At 37.7% G+C, this 19,305-nt stretch overlaps 1 protein-coding gene across 1 annotated transcript in view; it reads left to right on the forward strand.

Moving 5' to 3' along the window:
* The window catches only part of LOC133462074 (rho-associated protein kinase 2-like), a 74,217-nt gene that overhangs the window by 20,014 nt on the left and 34,898 nt on the right, over positions 1-19,305 (forward strand). The window contains 2 exon segments of the mRNA XM_061743191.1: positions 15,579-15,660; positions 17,637-17,737. Of these exon segments, the coding sequence (XP_061599175.1) occupies positions 15,579-15,660; positions 17,637-17,737 (183 nt within the window).

Here is a 19,305-nt window from a genome sequence, read left to right on the forward strand (position 1 = left end):
GCGTAGGTTACGCGGCGACGCGCAGCGCAGCGCCGTAGGCTCTGCGCTGGTGTAACGCGGAACCATAAATCAGCCTTACCACACGCCGGCTGACTCCGCGCTCCCAGCGGATCAGCCGGCCGAGTCCTAACAGTTTCCCCCCTTTGTTGAAATGTCCACATTGCAAGAATTGTCGCCCTGTTGTCATCCTTTTTGGTAAAATGTAACCAAACTTTCCAGCGTTTATGCCGCTTTGTCTCCGTGTTTTCCTGCTGGGCGCGAGTGCGCACGTGGCGCAACGTGCGTGGTGACGTCATTCGTGCCGACTGGAATCGATAAGGGAATCGTTTGGGAAAAAGGCAAACGATTCCAAGGAATTGAAACACTGGGAACCGGTTCTCAACAAGAACCGGTTCTCGATTCCCATCCCTATTCCTGACGCCCACTTTTGCTGGGTCATACCTAGTATGCTCCGGTGCTGGAAAATGTACCCGGACCTTCCGCTAGTGGAAACGGGTCTGCTTCGTTATAAATGGTAGATCACAGTTTCAGTCTAGCTTTACTGACAAAGTCATTACACACAAACATATTGTCATTTCTTTAGAACGCTAAAGAACCACGTGACAAATAACACAGCTTCCTTTAAACAAGATGATGTCATAAGTGGTTTCTGATTTGGTCCGATGTGCGGAAGCTTCCTGTGAGGGGCAAACCGGGCTACAACCAAATGTAATTTTGAATGATTGCTTATCTTTTCAACAGCGACGAGGGTCAGAGTTCTTTTTCAAAGAAAGTCTGAGGCTGGGTCCGAAATTGCATACTTCCACCCTAATGTATGCAAAATGAGTATGCGAGATTTTTTAGTGCGTCCGAAACATTAGAACGTACTCAATAGTGTGCTCTATCCATATTCATTCTGGAGAAATGTATTAGTGTGGATTGATGGACACTAGCCGAGCAGAAACTTCCCACAATGCAATGCAGCAGTTTGGTTGCTAAGTGATGCGTATATGTCATAAGTATAATATTAAGTATAATATGATTATATAATATTAAAGTATAATAATAATAATAATATTCAGACATGAATATAATATTTAACCGGAAATATCAAATCTACTGAGCAATAACGAAATAATAAACCAAAGAAAATGGGTGTCATGAAAAGTTAAAAATGTTCACCCTAACATGAGTCCAGAAATCCAGTCATGTTTGAGCAAAGTAAATAGAATAACTGTTTCTTGTAAATTTGTGTTTTCCACATTTTTAAACTTTAGCTTGGAGGAAAAACTTTGCTGTATCGGTCAGTGACAAATAAGGGTTGATAGAGAAGCAATTCAATCATCTTTTTAAACTTTTATCTAAAAGTGGGCTTCAGGTTTAATTAAAGAAACTGTTTTCACATTTAAAGTTTTTTTTTTTTTTTTTTTTTTTTTTACATTTTGAAAGCTTTTTAAAGCAGTTTGAGAGCAGTTTCAGCTGCAGCCACAGCAGGAGAGGTTCACCTCTCCACGTCCAGACCACCAATCCACCGCTGGCTGATCCTGCCAATAACCAATGATGATACTCATCTTTGACCACTGCTACTCTCAGAGCCACAACAAAACGTGACTAGATGGTGTCATTTGATGTTGATCCTCAGTTTAATGTACTCCAACCACACAGATACGTTTGTGAATGCACATTTCCAAATACTGAATTTACGTATTTCTGAATGCAGTTACATACATGATTATGTTACATACAGTATTGTTACAAATTATGAATTGATTTTCCTCTGGGGATGAAAAAAGTATTTTTTAATTGAATTTTAATTTATCCCTGGTGTTTGAGTGGGATCCATTAGCACAAGCTGGTGATACTGAAGTATATTTACTGTATTTAAAAACCTTGTTTTGCAGTGTTTTTGTTGGTGAGGTGGGCATCCCCCACAGGGCCTGTTGCTCCTGACATAACCAGTTCTTGCATCTCGCTCGGTGAGGTTTTGGGAGAAATGTAGCACCGGTTTTCTTGACCTTGAACTGGTGCCTTGTTTGGCATTTACTCTGAACTGGAACCTTTTTGGTGGAAAAGGCCAAACGGACACCTCCGACATTTCACTTTAACATTGTGTGATTGTTCATTTAGATGTGCATGAAACTCAGTAGAACTTTTGATGCTTTTAAGTTTTCTTGGTTATAATTTCACCCTACCGAAGTTCCTTTGAGGCCACATTTTCAAAGGCCACATTTTCAAACCACAGCAACAATAAATCAAACATTTCTTAAGATATACATGAAAAATACTGGTTGAAAGTTTCTCAACATTACTGGCATGGCGGTGACGACACATGTCATGTGGAGTGTAGCTTCAGAATTCCTGGTGACCGATGATCCTCCTGAGCTGTAAACGTTTCAGTAAGAAAATGCCAGATGACATCTAAACTGTATACAAAATAAATAGCACTTACATTTTTCAAATTCTCAGGTATCAAAAGAATATCCTCAAGGTTGATGCGTTGAACTTTTTAACTTTGGCTATGTGTTGCTCTTGCTCAATAGTCCTGTTGGTGGTCAAAGCCGTCTCCTAACGAGGCTGAAGATCATTTACGGCGTCATGGGTTCGAGCCGAGGTGTAATTAGAGTTTAGTTTAGGGCTCAGGTTAGGGTTTAACAGTAATAGTTGAAGTCAGTCGGTATGTTTACATGCACTAAAAGAGAGTCGAATTGTTGCCTTACTCCAACCGAACCGAAGCTCTTGAGATCGAGCTTTTAGTGCCAGATAATGAGTTATTTTGGCATGTACAGTATACACAACCAACGCTTAGCCGAGCTACTGGCTGCCCCGGGACCCCCCCTCCTTCAGGAAGTGACGAGCCGCGGGAGCGGGAATAATAACAGTCACGGCATCACAACAACACAGTAACAGAAGAAAAATAGGGAGACTTTGTGTGCATCTTACCTGCAACATGATCAGGCTTAGTATTTACAGAGCTGCTGCATCATTAGTGTTATCATCCAGTGTCAGGAATTCCTTAACTTTTAGACCAAAAAAAAAGAAAACATTTTTTTTCTTCTGTATTTTGGATATTGGATATTCAGCAGGTTGATGCAGTTTGTAAGAGTTGGATTAGTTTAGATTTTTATGTATTTATGGCTTTGTAAAATATTCACATTTATTTAAAAAAACAGAATTGCTGGTTCTGAGGCATCATTGCAAACAGTGGAAAAAAGCCAGAGTGTGTGTGATTGTGCTGGTGTAGAGTGCTTCCCTGGAATATACAGTAGACGTTTAGATATTTGGAGATATCTAGAGAGACAGCTAAGTAGTCTGGTCCACTTACCCTTGTTTGGGTACTCTAGTGGAAGAAAAAACACAAATAAAGGTAGCAGTGTGTCATGTACGGGGTATGAATGTTTTTTTCCTATTCATTTGCTTTCATTATAACTTGTCGACAACCACTGTTATCTGTAATTCTGACTTGGGCTGAACCAAACGAACACGTATGGATCTGCAGTAGGGATGGGCGGTATGGACTAAAAAATGTATCACGATAATTTCTGGCATTTATCCCGATAACGATAAAAATGATGGTAAAAAAAATACCAATCCGCCATGTTACACAAAAACGTCAACAACGTGAATTTATCCTTCTTTCTTTCTTTCTTTCTTTCTTTCTTTCTTTCTTTCTTTCTTTCTTTCTTTCTTTCTTTCTTTCTTTCTTTCTTTCTTTCTTTCTTTCTTTCTTTCTTTCTTTCTTTCTTTCTTTCTTTCTTTCTTTCTTTCAGGCTCATTTCTTTCTTTCTTTCTTTCTTTCTTTCAGGCTCATTTCTTTCTTTCTTTCTTTCTTTCTTTCTTTCTTTCTTTCTTTCTTTCTTTCTTTCTTTCTTTCTTTCTTTCTTTCTTTCTTTCTTTCTTTCTTTCTTTACGTACATTGTGTGGGATTTAACACAGAACCATAATTCAGGCTTTACACAAAAACATCAAGGGAAATTTATCGTTTTTACCGCGTGATGATAAATTCTTATCGTGAGGAGTTTTTTTTGACGGTATATCGTGAACGGTAAAATATCGCCCATTCCTAATCTGCAGTGTGCACATTCATGTATCAGAGGGGGGAAATAATAACTGTTTATTCAACTTTAGCCATGTGTGGTTGGTTTACTCTGAAGACTCTGTGTAAGCAAGTCACACTCGTCCTGCACACGTGCGTCGTAACTTCCATGGTAAAGTTATTTCCCTGTTTAACTGCAGCCGAGTGCAGAGTGACAGTAGCAGCAGAGGCAGCGGCTTTAGAGGAAATGACTTACTCACAGCGGTTGGCTTTAAGATACAGTGCAGTTATCTGCCGGCCCTTGGGTGGGGTGGATCATTTCCTGTATTGCCATGCTCGCTGGGAGATCCTTGTGCATGTAGGTGTGTGCGTAAAGACACCCGGAAACCCCTCTCAACCACCCGCCCGGCAATGTGTGTTTTATTTTTCCTTAAATAGTAGTTTTGTGTGAGGTCAGCCCTTTAATGGGGAAGTGGAGCTGCGATGATGAAACGGAGTGCGAGCAGCTCGCTGCAGAGCGACTTCAGCTCAGCAGAGAACCATGGAAAGAGCAGGATGACGGGCGGATGAGACGGAGTGTGTAATAAGCTCGAAGGAAGTGAGAGAGACATGAAATGGATTGCCCCACACTGCCTAACCAGTTAACAGCACAGGGTTGGATTTGGGTTCCTGTGTTCTCACTTGTACGTTTGGCTTACTCCGTTGCTTCAAAGAGCTCCTTACTGACTGTTTAGGAATGCACAGCTGGCAGACGTTGATATATAACTTCCTTATAGTCACGCACTGTAATAATTACGTTGGTTTCCCAACACTGGCCTGGGTCAAATTTCTAAAACATGACGGCAAACGCAAACCTTTCTGTAGTAATAAAACAACAATTAAGACCTTTTAAATGATTCCACCACATTAAAATACCTTGTCTCAATCAAAATCGCGGAACTATAAAGCCAAAATTAAAAGGAATCTTAGCATATCCGAGTTTTTAAACTCACACTACTTTATTTCCATTGCAATGTACTGTATATACTGTCTATATTCCCTAATTATATATATTTTTAACTTTTTACTCCCCTGCATGTGTGTGTTAAGTGTACTGCTGCTGAACAATGTGAGTTTCCCCATTGAGGGAGAAATAAAGGATTATCTTATCTTACAATAAGTGCATTTCCACTAGTGGGAGTTCTGGGTAGATTTTCCAGGGCTATGTTTGGCGCGTGTCTCCATTACAGGAATGGCCCTGCAAAAGTGTCTTTCAGGAACCTTTTTGAGACGAAAAACATCCCTCTTGTAGGAGAGGTACTCAGGCTGGCCAGCAGGAACCTCCTGGCGGGGCTTCTCTGTTAATCGGGATTCCTAAATTATGTTCAGTACTTTCACTCGCACAATCCATAAATCATGTGAACACAACTCATTTGGACCAGAGACATTTTGCTAAGAGTATATTAGATGAAGTTAAAGAGTACAAAAACCACAGTAGATGGACCGGCGAGTCAGTTCTGGTCTTGTTGCCATATTACGCCAATGTAGAGATCTGGGGGGGGCTTTTCTTTTAATATCGATCGCTACAACCTTGGTTTATGTTTAAAAAAGCAAATAAAAATGTAGCAAAAGTAGCATCCAGTGTTAACGTCAGGGCTGGGCGATATATTGAGATTTTAATATATATCGATATATTTTTGAAACGCGATGTGGTACGAGACAATATCGTTTATATCAATATAGCTTATTTTGCGACACATTGACTGTACATCAACGCTGACCCCTCACGCTGGCAAACCTTTGTGTGCTGAAACCTGACAGTGTTGACAGGTTAGTTTTCCTGGCACAAAATCTGTCAAATGTACAGTAGTTTACTTGTAATTATTTGAGATTTGCTCAAAGAGATTCAATATCTGTTTACATGTTTTGAGATTTGAACAAATGTTTTGTTATTTGCACAACTGTCAACGTCAGTGGAAAAGTCTGCCTGTTACTGTCTACATTGTATTAATTGCACAATGTATTTTAATTTAATTGTTATGCAGGAAAGGGATATTTGTTTTATTTTATTCAAGAAGCATTTTCATTCTATATATATGCAGGCAGTTTCTTTTTGTTTCATTTGTTTTATACATTTTGATATTGTGCAGACCTCTGTTAATAAAGGTACCTGTGTGATAGGGCTGCACGATTAATCGTTAAAAAATCGCGATCTCGATTCATGCTTGAACGCGATCTCATTTCCAAATGACGACGATTTAAAAAAAAAAAAAAAAAAAAAAAAAAAAAAAAAAAAAATTTTTTTTTTTTTTTTTTTTTTTTAAAAGATGGCTGCATAAAAAAAGGACTAGGCCTATGTTCTAGGTTGTTGTAGTCCTGTCATGGTCAACTATCATGTTGTCATGTTTGTTATATTTTGTTAATGATTGTGGATTACATTTGGAGAAACATCTACCTTTCTCATCACCTGAAACATATTGCACATAAATATTGTTAAAATTATTTAAAGACAAGAGAGATGTTTATTGTTTTTATGTTCAGTGTCAGCTGTTACAGCAAAAAGCAGCCAGAGGAATAATTTGTTGCCTCAGAACTACAGGATCTGTTACAAGTCCCCTTTCTGAAAGGGTGTTCAACTCAGGGAGGAACAAATATTGTTCAAAATTGTTATTATTGTTTAAATTATTCAAAGGTTTGTGTAAAGAAGACAAGAGATGTTTATTGTTATTATATTTTTGTTCAGCTGTTGCAAAGTTAAAGTAATAAGTGCAATAAATTTTATATTGGAAAAAAATCGTGAGAGCATCGTGATCTCAATTCTAAGCAAAAAAATCGTGATTCTCATTTTGTCCAGAATCGTGCAGCCCTACTGTGTGACATTTGGCACGAGGCTTTGTATTAAAACTGACTTTTTTTTATGGGTTTGCCTCAGAAAAAAATGAAGCTAACAGAGATGCTTTGCTATAATGCTTTGGGGGAATTATGTCACAGAAAAAATATCGATATATATCGAGTATCGCCATTTAGCTAGAAAATATCGAGATATGACTTTCGGTCCATATCGCCCAGCCCTAGATAACGTGTTACTACTTCTTTCTTTTTTTGCCGCTTTCTTCCCTTCTTGTCTCATTTTATGCCGCTGATTGTTTGCGAACAGCAAAAAAATGCCCATTACCGCCACCTTGCGGACAGCAAAGTTATTTGATCTGTAAATAGTTCTTGTAGCGCTACAGCTTGTTGGAGAAATGCCAGCTGAAGGGGCTGGTGGGGGGGGCTTATTTGTAGAACTGTCTGAGGTTCCCGTCTGACGGGTTTACATGGAAATCCCCGCTAATGGAAACGCGCCTAAACACACACGGAGTTCTACAGCTGAAAACACATTGACAATGGTAGATAACAGGATTTATTGTTTGGTCACATCTACTGTACTTCATATTCTTGTACATTGTAGCAGGCTGTGTTGTTGGAAATAGCATAATAGATTAACACCTTGCACTTTTTAGGTATAAAAGGTATATTAAGGTTAATTTGTTCAGTTAAAATCTGGACAGTGGATAGTTTGATGAACATTAGGAAGCATTGATAATGCTTCTTATCCATAGTCCTTCTACTAGCTGACATGTCAGGCAGCGTCTAGCATCCTGTGTCTCCACAGAGTGTGTACACATTTTAGGCTAATTACCACCTGGGTTAAAGATGGTATTGGACTTATAATAATCACAGCTCCACTGTGAGGTCATCTCCACTTCTTAGTTTTACACAACAAGGGGCACGTATACAGACTTGGGAAATTACAGTGGACTGACTTCCTTTTGTGAACAATCGCTCTGAACCCATTCATCAGAATTGCTCACTTTACTCTTGACAGTATCAGACAAAGTTCAGACGTGGATATGAAAGTGTATTGTACAGAGTTTATATTTATGTCCTTTCCCGTCTTAAGGAAAATCTGATCATCTCTCCTGATGAACATCTTGTGTCACCACAGATTAAATGATTTGGAATAAATCAATAATGAATAACAATAACAGTAGCCCACCCTCCTTGTTTGTTTGTACACGTGCGCGTGCGTGTGTGTGTGTGTGACTATATATCTAATTAGGGCTGGGGATCGATTCAAATGTCAAGAATCGATTTGATTCAGAATCGATTATCAAGATTTGATTTGATTCGATTCCGATATTGATTTGGGTTAGTGTTATTAAAACTGTTTTTTGAGCTGTTGCATGAATTATATGACTGTAGTTATGCAAAATATTACTACTACTATTATATTGAGATTAAACAGCAAGTATTGGCAGCTAATGATGCTGTAAGGACCAATCAGCTCCCAGAATGCTGATAGAACTGCTTTCAGAAACATCATGTGGGTCAGAATTACCAAACAGATCCAGGGAGGAAACAGAGACGGATGAAATCGGTTTTATTTTTTCCCACATTCCGTTTTTATTTGTTCCATTTTCTGTCTATTTTGGTTTTTCATTTTTGAGCATTTGTTTTTTTTTTGCATTTTTTGCAAATGTAACCCCAAGACAGTTTATAAAGTAATGAAATACACTTTAATGTTTTCATACCTTTAAACATATTTAAAAGCAAAAACATGGCACCAGTTATTCTCGTGTCCAACAAAACATTCCTTTTTTGGGGATAAACAAAAAAATAACCAAAAGTTGTAATGTAATGATGAAAAAAAAAAAAAACATAAATAAATAAAAAAAAAAAACCAAAAAATCGATCTTTAGACATATGAATCGATTTTTAGGAATTAATATGAGAATCGATTTAGAATTGGGAAATTGATTTTTTTCAACACAGGCCTATATCTAATATATATATATATCAGGGAAGTATGACAATACTATATACGTTAAATCATTTTAACGTACCTGATTGCCCCTGTTATTCTCCAATGTTCCTTTTTTTGCTTATTTGTATATTTGATAAATAAATGGTATAAGTATATCTGTACAAGTCTGTCAATGACACAGTCACTTGTATCAGGGTGTGTTGACGCAGGGAAACATCTGAAACATGCAGCAGACCGCCCTCGGGGTCAGAGAGACTCTTGTCATGGGCTGACTAATTGTTGGGCGTCATAAAACTGCTTAGGCTGGCAAGTGTAAGTAGTAAGTATTAGTAGTATATTCTAGTAGTATAAGTCCCTACAAACACTTTAATGTCACATACAATTTCTAAATATGTCTGTTGTTTCACTGCAAATGATAAAATCACAGCTCTTGGATTTGAAGATGTTATTTCTCATTGATGCCAATTTCACAAGTTAACATGTTGATTTGTTAGCATATGAATTTGTGACGTAAGCGGATGGAATAAGCGAGTCACCGTGCCACCGTCGCTGCCCTCAGTTGAGGGTTTCTCTGCTTGTAGTTTCCGCTTGCATGTGAAGAGCTGACTCGTTCACTGCTGAATTAATAGATGAGTAAAAGCTGGTGGTTTAATGTGGCCTTGCTGACGTTTTGCTGATGTGGAACTTGCTTTGAACATGTCATGAATGTGAGTCAAACACAAGCCCCAGTGGCTGAAGTCTAGTCGGAAGAATTTGTGAATAAAAAGACATGCGAATGTCAACTTCTGCATTTATGGACATAAGCACACTGGTATGAGTCTTCAGTTCTTCTTTGGTGGTGATGGATTTTTGTAGGCTGACAGTATAATGGTGTAAAGAGTGTGTTATAACTTGTTGTGCAACAGCTCAGTTACTAATGCTGCTGTAGAGGATGGTGAGTCGACAGGTTTTTAGAGCGTTTTTAGGAGGAAGATGGAGGGAAATCATACTACTGTGCACCTACTCCAATGCTCTTGATCACCTTTGCTTTGTACAGTATATAGTTGTAAAAACGCGTGACATTATTTGTTAAACCAAATCTAAACCACGGTGCAGAAGCAGCGTGGGCAGAGCGACCTTTAGCAGCAATAACGTTGGTATTGTTTTCTTTATGATGTTATCAGTTTCTCACAGCCTTGTTGAGACATTTTGGTCCACTCTTGGTTACAGTGCAGCATTTGTTCATAAATTCTCTTATTTTCCCACCACCCACAGATTTCAATTGAGGTCTTCATCGTCCGTCTGTCCCGTTCTGTTGTAGACTTTAGGCTTCAGAGGAGTTTGAAGCATAAAGGTTGACTAAAACACTAAGGTGGTCAGGATGTATCCCTCTGAACCAGGGGTGTCAAATGTGTCCCGCGAGAAGTTTCCAACGCAAAAAAACGATATGTTCATTTACTAAAAAGGAAGGCATAAATAATTGCCATGAATCGCAGCATATCCGATAATATATTTCTTCTACAAATCCATCGTTATTCCACAAATAGAGCAGTTTTCGACATTTTTTTAGTTTTCTAGAATGCATTTGCCGATTTTATTTCTTTGTAGACGGTCGTTTTATTTTTATTAACTGACTACTATTATATATTTTCGCAGGAAAAATATCACTGCTAAAAAAGATGATAGAAGATATTTATTCTGAGAATTTCAGTTTTGAATACGAGGATAGTGACAAAGTAAAACAGTTAAAAAAGAAGTGCTGACTTTTTCGGCAAATAAATACACTTGTAATGGAAAAATCTCAATCACAAAGAAACACTCTCCGATGTGATAAGAAAGATTTTGTTTTTAAATAAATTTCCTATAAAAAAGCAAAATATAAAAAAAAACATACTTGTTTCTGTTTATCTTTGTAAAATGATATTAAAAGTATCTTACATAATTTGAAAAAAAACGAGACATTTCAAGAAAAGATCCTGAAGAAATATATTTTACATAATTAGAGTGTAAAAAAAGTGCATACGGTATTTCCTTTAAAATTAACTAAACTGATATTGGATGAGATAACAATAGTAAAAAAAAAAAAGAATTCGAAAAAAAAAATTTGCACCGTTTTTGTTATTTTGAGCGTGCAAGAAAAAAATTGGTCAAATCCGGCCCGCCAAGCAAAAGGAGTTTGACACCCTGTTACAACCAAAAACGTAATAACAGCCAATAACGTAATAACTGCCAATAATGTAATAATTTTGGCCATTTCAAATGTAATAAAGCCAATAGTGTAATAATGTGCCAATAATGTAATAAAAAAAAAGTTTTATTACATTATTGGCACATTATTACACTATTGGTTGTAACAATCCCGACCCCCCCTCTATATCGGATGAACCTGCTTGTATAGCTGATGAACCTGGCTTTCTATTTCAAACTGAAGCTAATTCTGATAAACAGTCTATGGCTAACCCTTTGGTTGACAATGACATTGAGGATGCTGGAAATGAGCGGGGAGGCCAATACCTGCCTCCAGAGATTGTATCAAGAATTATTGAATTTGCTTTAATTCAAGATATGTCAATGCTGGGGACATTTAATCGGGTCTCACACTTATTCCAGGCACTATCGGCACCATTTCATCCCAACCTCTATATCAGAGAAACACTTGAGGAGAGCCTAGAACTAGAGAAAGAAAATTACTGTTCTATTAGTGTTATGAAGCTGTACAAGGCTGCTGGACGCAACAGTGGTCTGAGCACAAGAATAAAGGAGTTGTTTAGCAAGGACAGTCGATGGATGGAAGCCTGGATAGTCCTTACTCATCTGACTTTCGGGCAGTACAAAATCAAAGACATATACTGGAAGAAGTAATGCCAGTTGTCTGTTATGATTCCTCCTTTGTCAACTATTTTAAGTTTTTTTTTCACATTTGTAAATGAGCGAAAGCTACTTTTCATTTGAGGAGGAACGGTTTTTATTTTTTTTGTTCATGTTTTTGCTGTATGTATACTATATATTGCTATATATTATATATATAGTATATACTAAAAAAACCTTTATTTCCAAGAGCTGCTGTCATATTTATATGTTATTACATTATCGGCACCAGTTATTACATTTTGAAAGGTTTTTTTTAATACCAGGCCAATAACGTAATAACCAGCCAATAATGTAATGCCTTATTACATTATCGGCAAAAAGTTATTACGTTATTGGCTCAAAAGTTTTATTACATTATTGGCACATTATTACACTATTGGCTTTATTACATTTGAAATGGCCAAAATTATTACGTTATTGGCAGTTATTACGTTATTGGCCGTTATTACGTTTTTGGTTGTAACACACCCCTAAACTAAAGCAAACCCAAATCCGCACCATTCAGTATCAGAGGTTTTCTTGCTCCGTCTTTCACACACTTTGATTTTTATTTGAAGGAATACTTACTTATTTTTAGGAAATGTTAGAAAGCTTGTGCATACGTAACATAAGTTATAAACAAACAATAAGATCAAATATCATAAACTGCCATAAACAAAACCATAGTACACAAGATATAAAATAAGCTGAAATAAGGTTGTGAGTGTGTATTTGAAGAGTGGAAGTGAATAGATTTTTCTCATCTCAGATGGTAATGGGGTTTAGTGATCTTCTGTTCAAAGTAACTTTGTTCTACCGTCCTGGGGGAACAACTGCACATCTCCAATGATTTAGCTCACAGATCTAGAATGTTATCTGCCTTCTTTTTGTGACTTTTCACCCTTATTATCATTATTATCTTTCCATTAGGGGTGGGCGATATGGCAAAAGTATCATATCACGATTAAAACCATTTTTTTTTTTTTTTTTTAAATAAATACTCGTAGGTACCGGCAACAACAGGCCAGAAGCCTATAAGCCAGTTTTCTCATCATCCCAGCCGGACACAGAGGGATGCCCTGGGCGAAGCCCCCATGACCACGATTTAAAAAAAATGAAATCACGATTTCAATTTTATCACAATCTTAAATTGGAAGAAGAAAAACAGACAATTGGAAAAGTATTTACAACTGTGAAGCTCCTACCGCGGGGTCAGCTACTTTAAGAACCCCTCAGTTTTGTACCGTCTTGAACGGTGCCATATCCTTTGCGAGATAAAAGGTAACGGCTTCTGTAACTTATTTCCATCGCTTGCTTGACTTGTCAACGTTGTGTATGTTGTCTGTTTTGGTCTCATGCTAGCTGCAGCCTGCGGTGCCGCCGGGCCCTTCGCTGTTTGGCTTTCAGCATACTTTTTGGGGTGCTTCCTCTTCAGGGGTTTAAACGGATTCGTCATGTTATCACCCGACGTGCGAACAGTTTCCATGCAAACTTTGTAAATTACATTTGCTGAAGCTTCATCACTTGCGGAAAATCCAAACCTATTCCATATAATTGAGGTGGAATTTCTTTTGCGACCAGCTCTGTTTGGCTTCAGCCATCGCTCTCCATGAACTACCGTTAAACACACGAACAAGGAGGCGGGGAGGAAAGCGCGTCACTGCCTGTAATTTGCTATGATTGTTCTGTCAGATTGACGTCGTCAATACCTCTGGAGAGTCGGTGCATCAGCATAGAACTGCAATTTAAAATCCTCCACGGTAGGCCTGTTATGAAAAAATTGATTTCCCAATTCTAAATCGATTCTCATATTAATTCCTAAAAATCGATTCATATGTCTAAAGATCGAATATTTTTTAATTTTTAATTTTTAATTTTTTTTATTTATGTATTTTTTTTCATCATGACATTACAACTTTTGCTATTTTTTTTGTTTATGCCCAAAAAAGGAATGTTTTGTTGGACACGAGAATAACTGGTGCCATGTTTTTGCCTTTAAATATGTTTAAAAGTATGAAAACATTAAAGTGTTAGGTTATAATTGCATAAATTGTCTATATTTCATTACTTTATATACTGTCTTGGGGTTACATTTGCAAAAAATGCTAAAAACCAAATGCGCAAAAATTAAAAACCAAAATAGACTGAAAATGGAACAAATAAAAACGGAATGTGGGAAAAAATAAAACCGATTTCATCCGTCTCTGTTTCCTCCCTGGATCTGTTTGGTAATTCTGACCCACGATGTTTCTGAAAGCAGTTCTATCAGCATTCTGGGAGCTGATTGGTCCTTACAGCATCATTAGCTGCAATACTTGCTGTTGAATCTCAATATAATACTAGTAGTAATATTTTGCATAACTACAGTCATATAATTCATGCAACAGCTCAAAAAACAGTTTTAATAACACTAACCCAAATCAATATCGGAATCGAGTCGGATCGAATCAAATCTTGATAATCGATTCTGAATTTTAAGAATCGGAATCGAATCGATTCTTGACATTTGAATCGATCCCCAGCCCTACTCCACGGGACTGTTTTCTTCACCCTACCCACTCCCGCTGCATTTGTGACCATTATAACCCGCAACGTGGGTGTTCCGCTCCCGCAAAATTTTTGTGTCTTCTTCCGTCCCGCCATCTGATTTGATGTTAACATGATCATTGTGGAGCTTGATGGATAATTGACAGTTCATAGGCCACCTGACCGAAAGGTAGATGCAATTCCATCATCATCGCACAAGCAATTTCGTCTTTTGCGCACGCATAAATTATATGATTGAGGTTATAGCAACGAGAGTAGGCTGTGAGTGGCTCAAATAACACTAATAAATAACATAAAATAAACAAAGTTAATGAATGAAACAAATTAATTTAACAAATGAATCACTTGCTGTGGAGGAAGAGAATGCTGCTGAGCGACTGAAGTCACAATCCCGTCCATCTCTCTTCCAAGATGCACCACAGACACTAAACACAGTTTCTCCAAGTATCTGACTGGCCTTGCTTTGTCTTTGTTTTGTAAAGACCTTGTTTGAGGTTTTTTTCCACGTCATTGATTTCCATCTGGTCCCTAGACTACATCCCGATCCCGCAGTGTTGTTTTAGCCGCCCACTCCCGCCCGCAGCAAAGTTCAAACCGCCCGCTACCGCGAGATTTGCGTTGGGTCCCGTGGGACCCAATCCCAATGCAGCCCTCTACTGCAATTCATAGAATGTGTCCTGGACGATCCCACGATCTCTGCAGTTTGAAAGTAATATCGTCATATCGCCCACCCATACTTCCCATGTTGCCATCGTTGTGGCTTCATGCAGATACTGAGACAAACACTGGGCGCTATATTACCTCCTGCACTTACAATTGAACATTTACCAGAAAGATCTGACTGTCTGGGGCATTAAGTTTTGCACAACACATTGACAAATGTTCTCAGTCAACATAATCAGTTATGTCGGCTTTGCCGTCATGTCATTCTGAGAGTATTTTAACTGCAGCCTGGAGAGTTTGAGATGTCGGTCACAGTTTCTCTGAGAACAGTACAGCCTGACCTGGGGTTGAACTTTCTGGGGGGGAAGAAATGCCAAAACCTCCACTTTTATAGAGTTGGTCACACCTGCTCATGATACATTAATTAGGAGCGTTTTATTGACTGCTCCTGGCTGCTAATTTACTCTCGTAATTATAGTGCAGACACTAAGGGTGTACTTAGTTTTTCAGACACTGCTTCTGCCTTTGAACTTTTGTAATCTTTGTTCTGGTATCAAAATCCTTACAACTAAAAATATTCTCAGGACTGGATGTGTTGGTTGATGTCGACACATTTAATTGTGCAGCATCAGTCTGATTTCATGACGGATCTTCCAAACGGGTCATTGCTGATATGAAACTATTCTAACATGTTTCCTGACGATCACACCTGATGGACGGCTCTTCCTTGTCTGTTTGTAGGACTCCTTAAATGCGCTGGTCTTGGACTTGGACTACCCGGCACTTCGCAAGAACAAAAACATCGAAACCTTCTTAAACAGATGTAAGTTACCTTTTTTCTTTTTTATTATTACAGATGCAACCGACACATTTTTCTTGACCAGCTCTGATTTTGAATGATTTTGTAATAGATTGATTGATTGGTTCCTTCATTCTTTCATTTATTCAATCATACTGGACTGCAGATTCTGATTTTCTTTCTAAAAAATATAATTCTTACACAAAATTTTGTAAATGTTGTTTTGAGTGAATATTAAACTTGTGAAGCGCATTGCGCTCGGAAAAACCTTTCACCTTTTCACAAAACCTGCAGCCTCCTGTTCTCTTTTTTTTTTTTTCCATTCAAGTCCAAAAGCAAAGTGTGAAAATAGATTTGAAAACTGGACCAAATATTTTCCCACTTCTGTAAGTGAAAGCAGATGCACCAGGTAATATAAGACAGACATTAGATTCAACCTTGACATCAAGCTAACATCACATGTACAAATGTCGGTTGTAAAAGGGAGGACATTTCTTTATCTGAAACAGCTTTACAATTTTAAGTGAAAGACAGCTGATGCTCTGCCTTTTGCTTGTCTATGTGTCGTTTTTCTGCTTGGCCTCTGTTTTGATTACATTTTTTGTACCAACGGTTTTTAATTGTTAGTCCACATGTTATTTTTAACTTGCACACTCTACAAATTTCAGTCTCGTTACACTATTTGCTCTAGTTATTACCTAATTATTTGTAGTATTTACGGAAGATGTTAATCTCGTACCGATGCGCATCGTTTGTAACTTCTAAAGGAAAGATTCCTCTGCAAAATGAATTATGTTTCAGCAAAGACAGATTGTGTGATAATTTAAATCCTGTGTTTTACATCTTTTTAATTGGGTGATTTGGTTTTGAGGTCAGTGTTTCATGTGGTTGCTCCTTCCTGCCTCTCTCCCAGCCAAACCATAGCATCCACGCTGGATACAGGAAGTAAGGATATTCTGGGAGAAAATCTTCCATCAGGTTCAAACACTAGTTTGATAGCCAGTTTACAGTTAACCATTGTGTCGACTGCACCTGAAACTCACACGGCACTTTCAAGTGATAACATTTATCAGCTTAAGGCATTTTCAGGTCTTCCTTTGTGAGGGTTGTCTCTGAAGTCCAACTCTTGATTTGTACGATCAACAAATCTGAATCTAAATTGTAAACATTGGTCAGTAACATACAGGACTGTCTCAGAAAATTAGAATATTGTGATAAAATTCTTTATTTTCTGTAATGCAATTTAAAAAAACAAAAATGTCATACATTCTGGATTCATTATAAATCAACTGAAATATTGCATGCCTTTTATTATTTTAATATTGCTGATTATGGTTTACAGTTTAAGATTAAGATTCCCAGAATATTCAAATTTTTTTAGATAAGATATTTGAGTTTTCTTAAGCTGTAAGCCATGATCAGCAATATTAAAATAATAAAAGGCTTGCAATATTTCCGTTAATTTGTAATGAATCCAGAATGTATGACATTTTTGTTTTTTGTAATGGCATTACAGAAAATCACAATATTCAAATTTTCTGAGACAGTCCTGTATAGTAAAACCCAGCCTGTGTGTATCCTGTCAATGTTCTGATGAAACGGATGCTGAGGTGGCATTTTTAAATGGCTGCACGTCCCCAGCCGATACGGGTCCTGCGTGAGTTGACTGTTCTGAACTCGGTGACAAACCTCTAAACTAAAGACAAGCTTGTGTTTAACAGCATTGTTAGTGTCATGGCTACACCTTTCAGTTCAATGTCATTTAAATAGCGTCTGTTACAACAGCAGTTGTCTCTAGGCGCGTTCCAGAGACCCAGAACATGAACACGACCCCCGAGCTACACCACGATGCATTTGCTGATTTGAGGGGAAAAAAAGTGAAATCAAACTTTTCTGCGTATTTCTGAGTTAATTGTGCTATTGGTGCATCCCTGGCTGATGTGGCTGTTGCATTAACATGGAGCAGAACTTAACTAAATATTCTGAACTTTATTCTTCAGATGAAAAAGTCGTAGTGGAGCTTCGAGGCCTCCAGATGAAATCTGAAGACTTTGAAAAAGTTAAAGTCATTGGTCGAGGGGCCTTTGGTGAAGTCCAGCTGGTGAGTATTGATCCTTTGTTTTTTTTTGTGAGTGAGCTCTTACATTGTAATTAACTATTTTAGTTTATTTGGTTAATTGTTTATTCAATTTCTTTTTATTTGTGGTAACAATTTTTCCAATTTAAGATAAGTGATCTGCCTTAGTCTTGGCTGTCATGGGGCTTCTTTCTTTAAATGTTTTTATTTGTTAAATATTCAGCTGCAAAAAAACACTCAAGTGCTCCACAAAATAACAGGGAGAGGTGTCTGGACAGAGGAAAGCATTTCTCGTAGTAGGCATGTTTTTAATCCGGAAGTTCTTCAGTTGTAAGGATTAAGATAAGATAAAATAAGATATTCCTTTATTAGTCCCACAGCGGGGAAATTCACAATTCAATTGACAGATTGAAAGGGAAGTTCCCTCGTATATTGACAGATAACCCATGTTTAACAGCTCAAATCTAGCGTGTCGCCTATCTTCTTACATTAACTGACTGGTGGTGTCTTGAGCCCTGCGAATAACTTTCCTTGGCTTGGGACTAATGTGGCAGAGGGAGACTGCTGGTCATATTTGTGCCACACAATTTGGAAGAAGTCACTACTCAAATCCTGTTGTTATTCTGCGTGGATCCACCACCTGCTTCATCTCTTGCATCATGCAACTCTTCTGAGGTTGGTGAAGCCAGAGAGGCCAGCAGTGAGCCATCATGTGTTGTAGTTCCACTCTAACGCCTCCCGGGTCGTTTTCCCTCCCCTCAACTCTGCTACAGGCACCGGGGAGGCAATAACACGCCTTACGTACACTGACCAGTATTAAACACACGCTCACCGTGCAGGGGTCTAACCTAAAAGCACCTACAGAAAGTGGCTGTTCTTCAGCAGAGGTGTCAAGTAATGAAGTACAAATACTTCGTTACCTTACTTAAGTAGAAATTTTGGTTATCTATACTTCACTGGAGTAATTATTTTTCAGACGACTTTTTACTTACTATCCAGTTAAATTGCTCCATCCGGATAGAGTGAATTTGGCTGTGGTTGTTTCAGATGTTCTTGTCCAGTTTTGTTCTTACATCCGTTCCCTCAGATTCCTGCAACTAAAATTGGATGTACATTCCAATAAAGGTTAGGATAAATGATAACATGCCTCTGAAGTTTGACTTTTTGTACCATTACAATACTTATAGGCAACTAGTCATCATATCTTATGCTCTCTGAAACACATATTAATGCTCAATAGTACACATATATGGTTCTTTAATATATTTGCATTATACTAAGATGCATTCATTTTCAATGGCTTTTGTCCTTAATGGCTTTTCCCCCCTTACATTACTTTTATACTTTAAGTAGTTTTGAAACCAGTACTTTTATACTTTTACTTGAGTAAAAAACTTGAGTTGATACTTCAACTTCTACAGGAGTATTTTTAAACTTTAGTATCTATACTTCTACCTGAGTAATGAATGTGAATACTTTTGACACCTCTGTTCTTCAGTGATGAGATGCGAACAAACCAATTCAAGACTCGAAGACAAAAACAGCATTTTAACACTTTTGAATAGTTTGAAAAATAGTTTTGACGAATATGG

This window comes from Cololabis saira, chromosome 16 (genome assembly GCF_033807715.1).
Source record: "Cololabis saira isolate AMF1-May2022 chromosome 16, fColSai1.1, whole genome shotgun sequence".
NCBI lineage: Eukaryota > Metazoa > Chordata > Actinopteri > Beloniformes > Belonidae > Cololabis > Cololabis saira.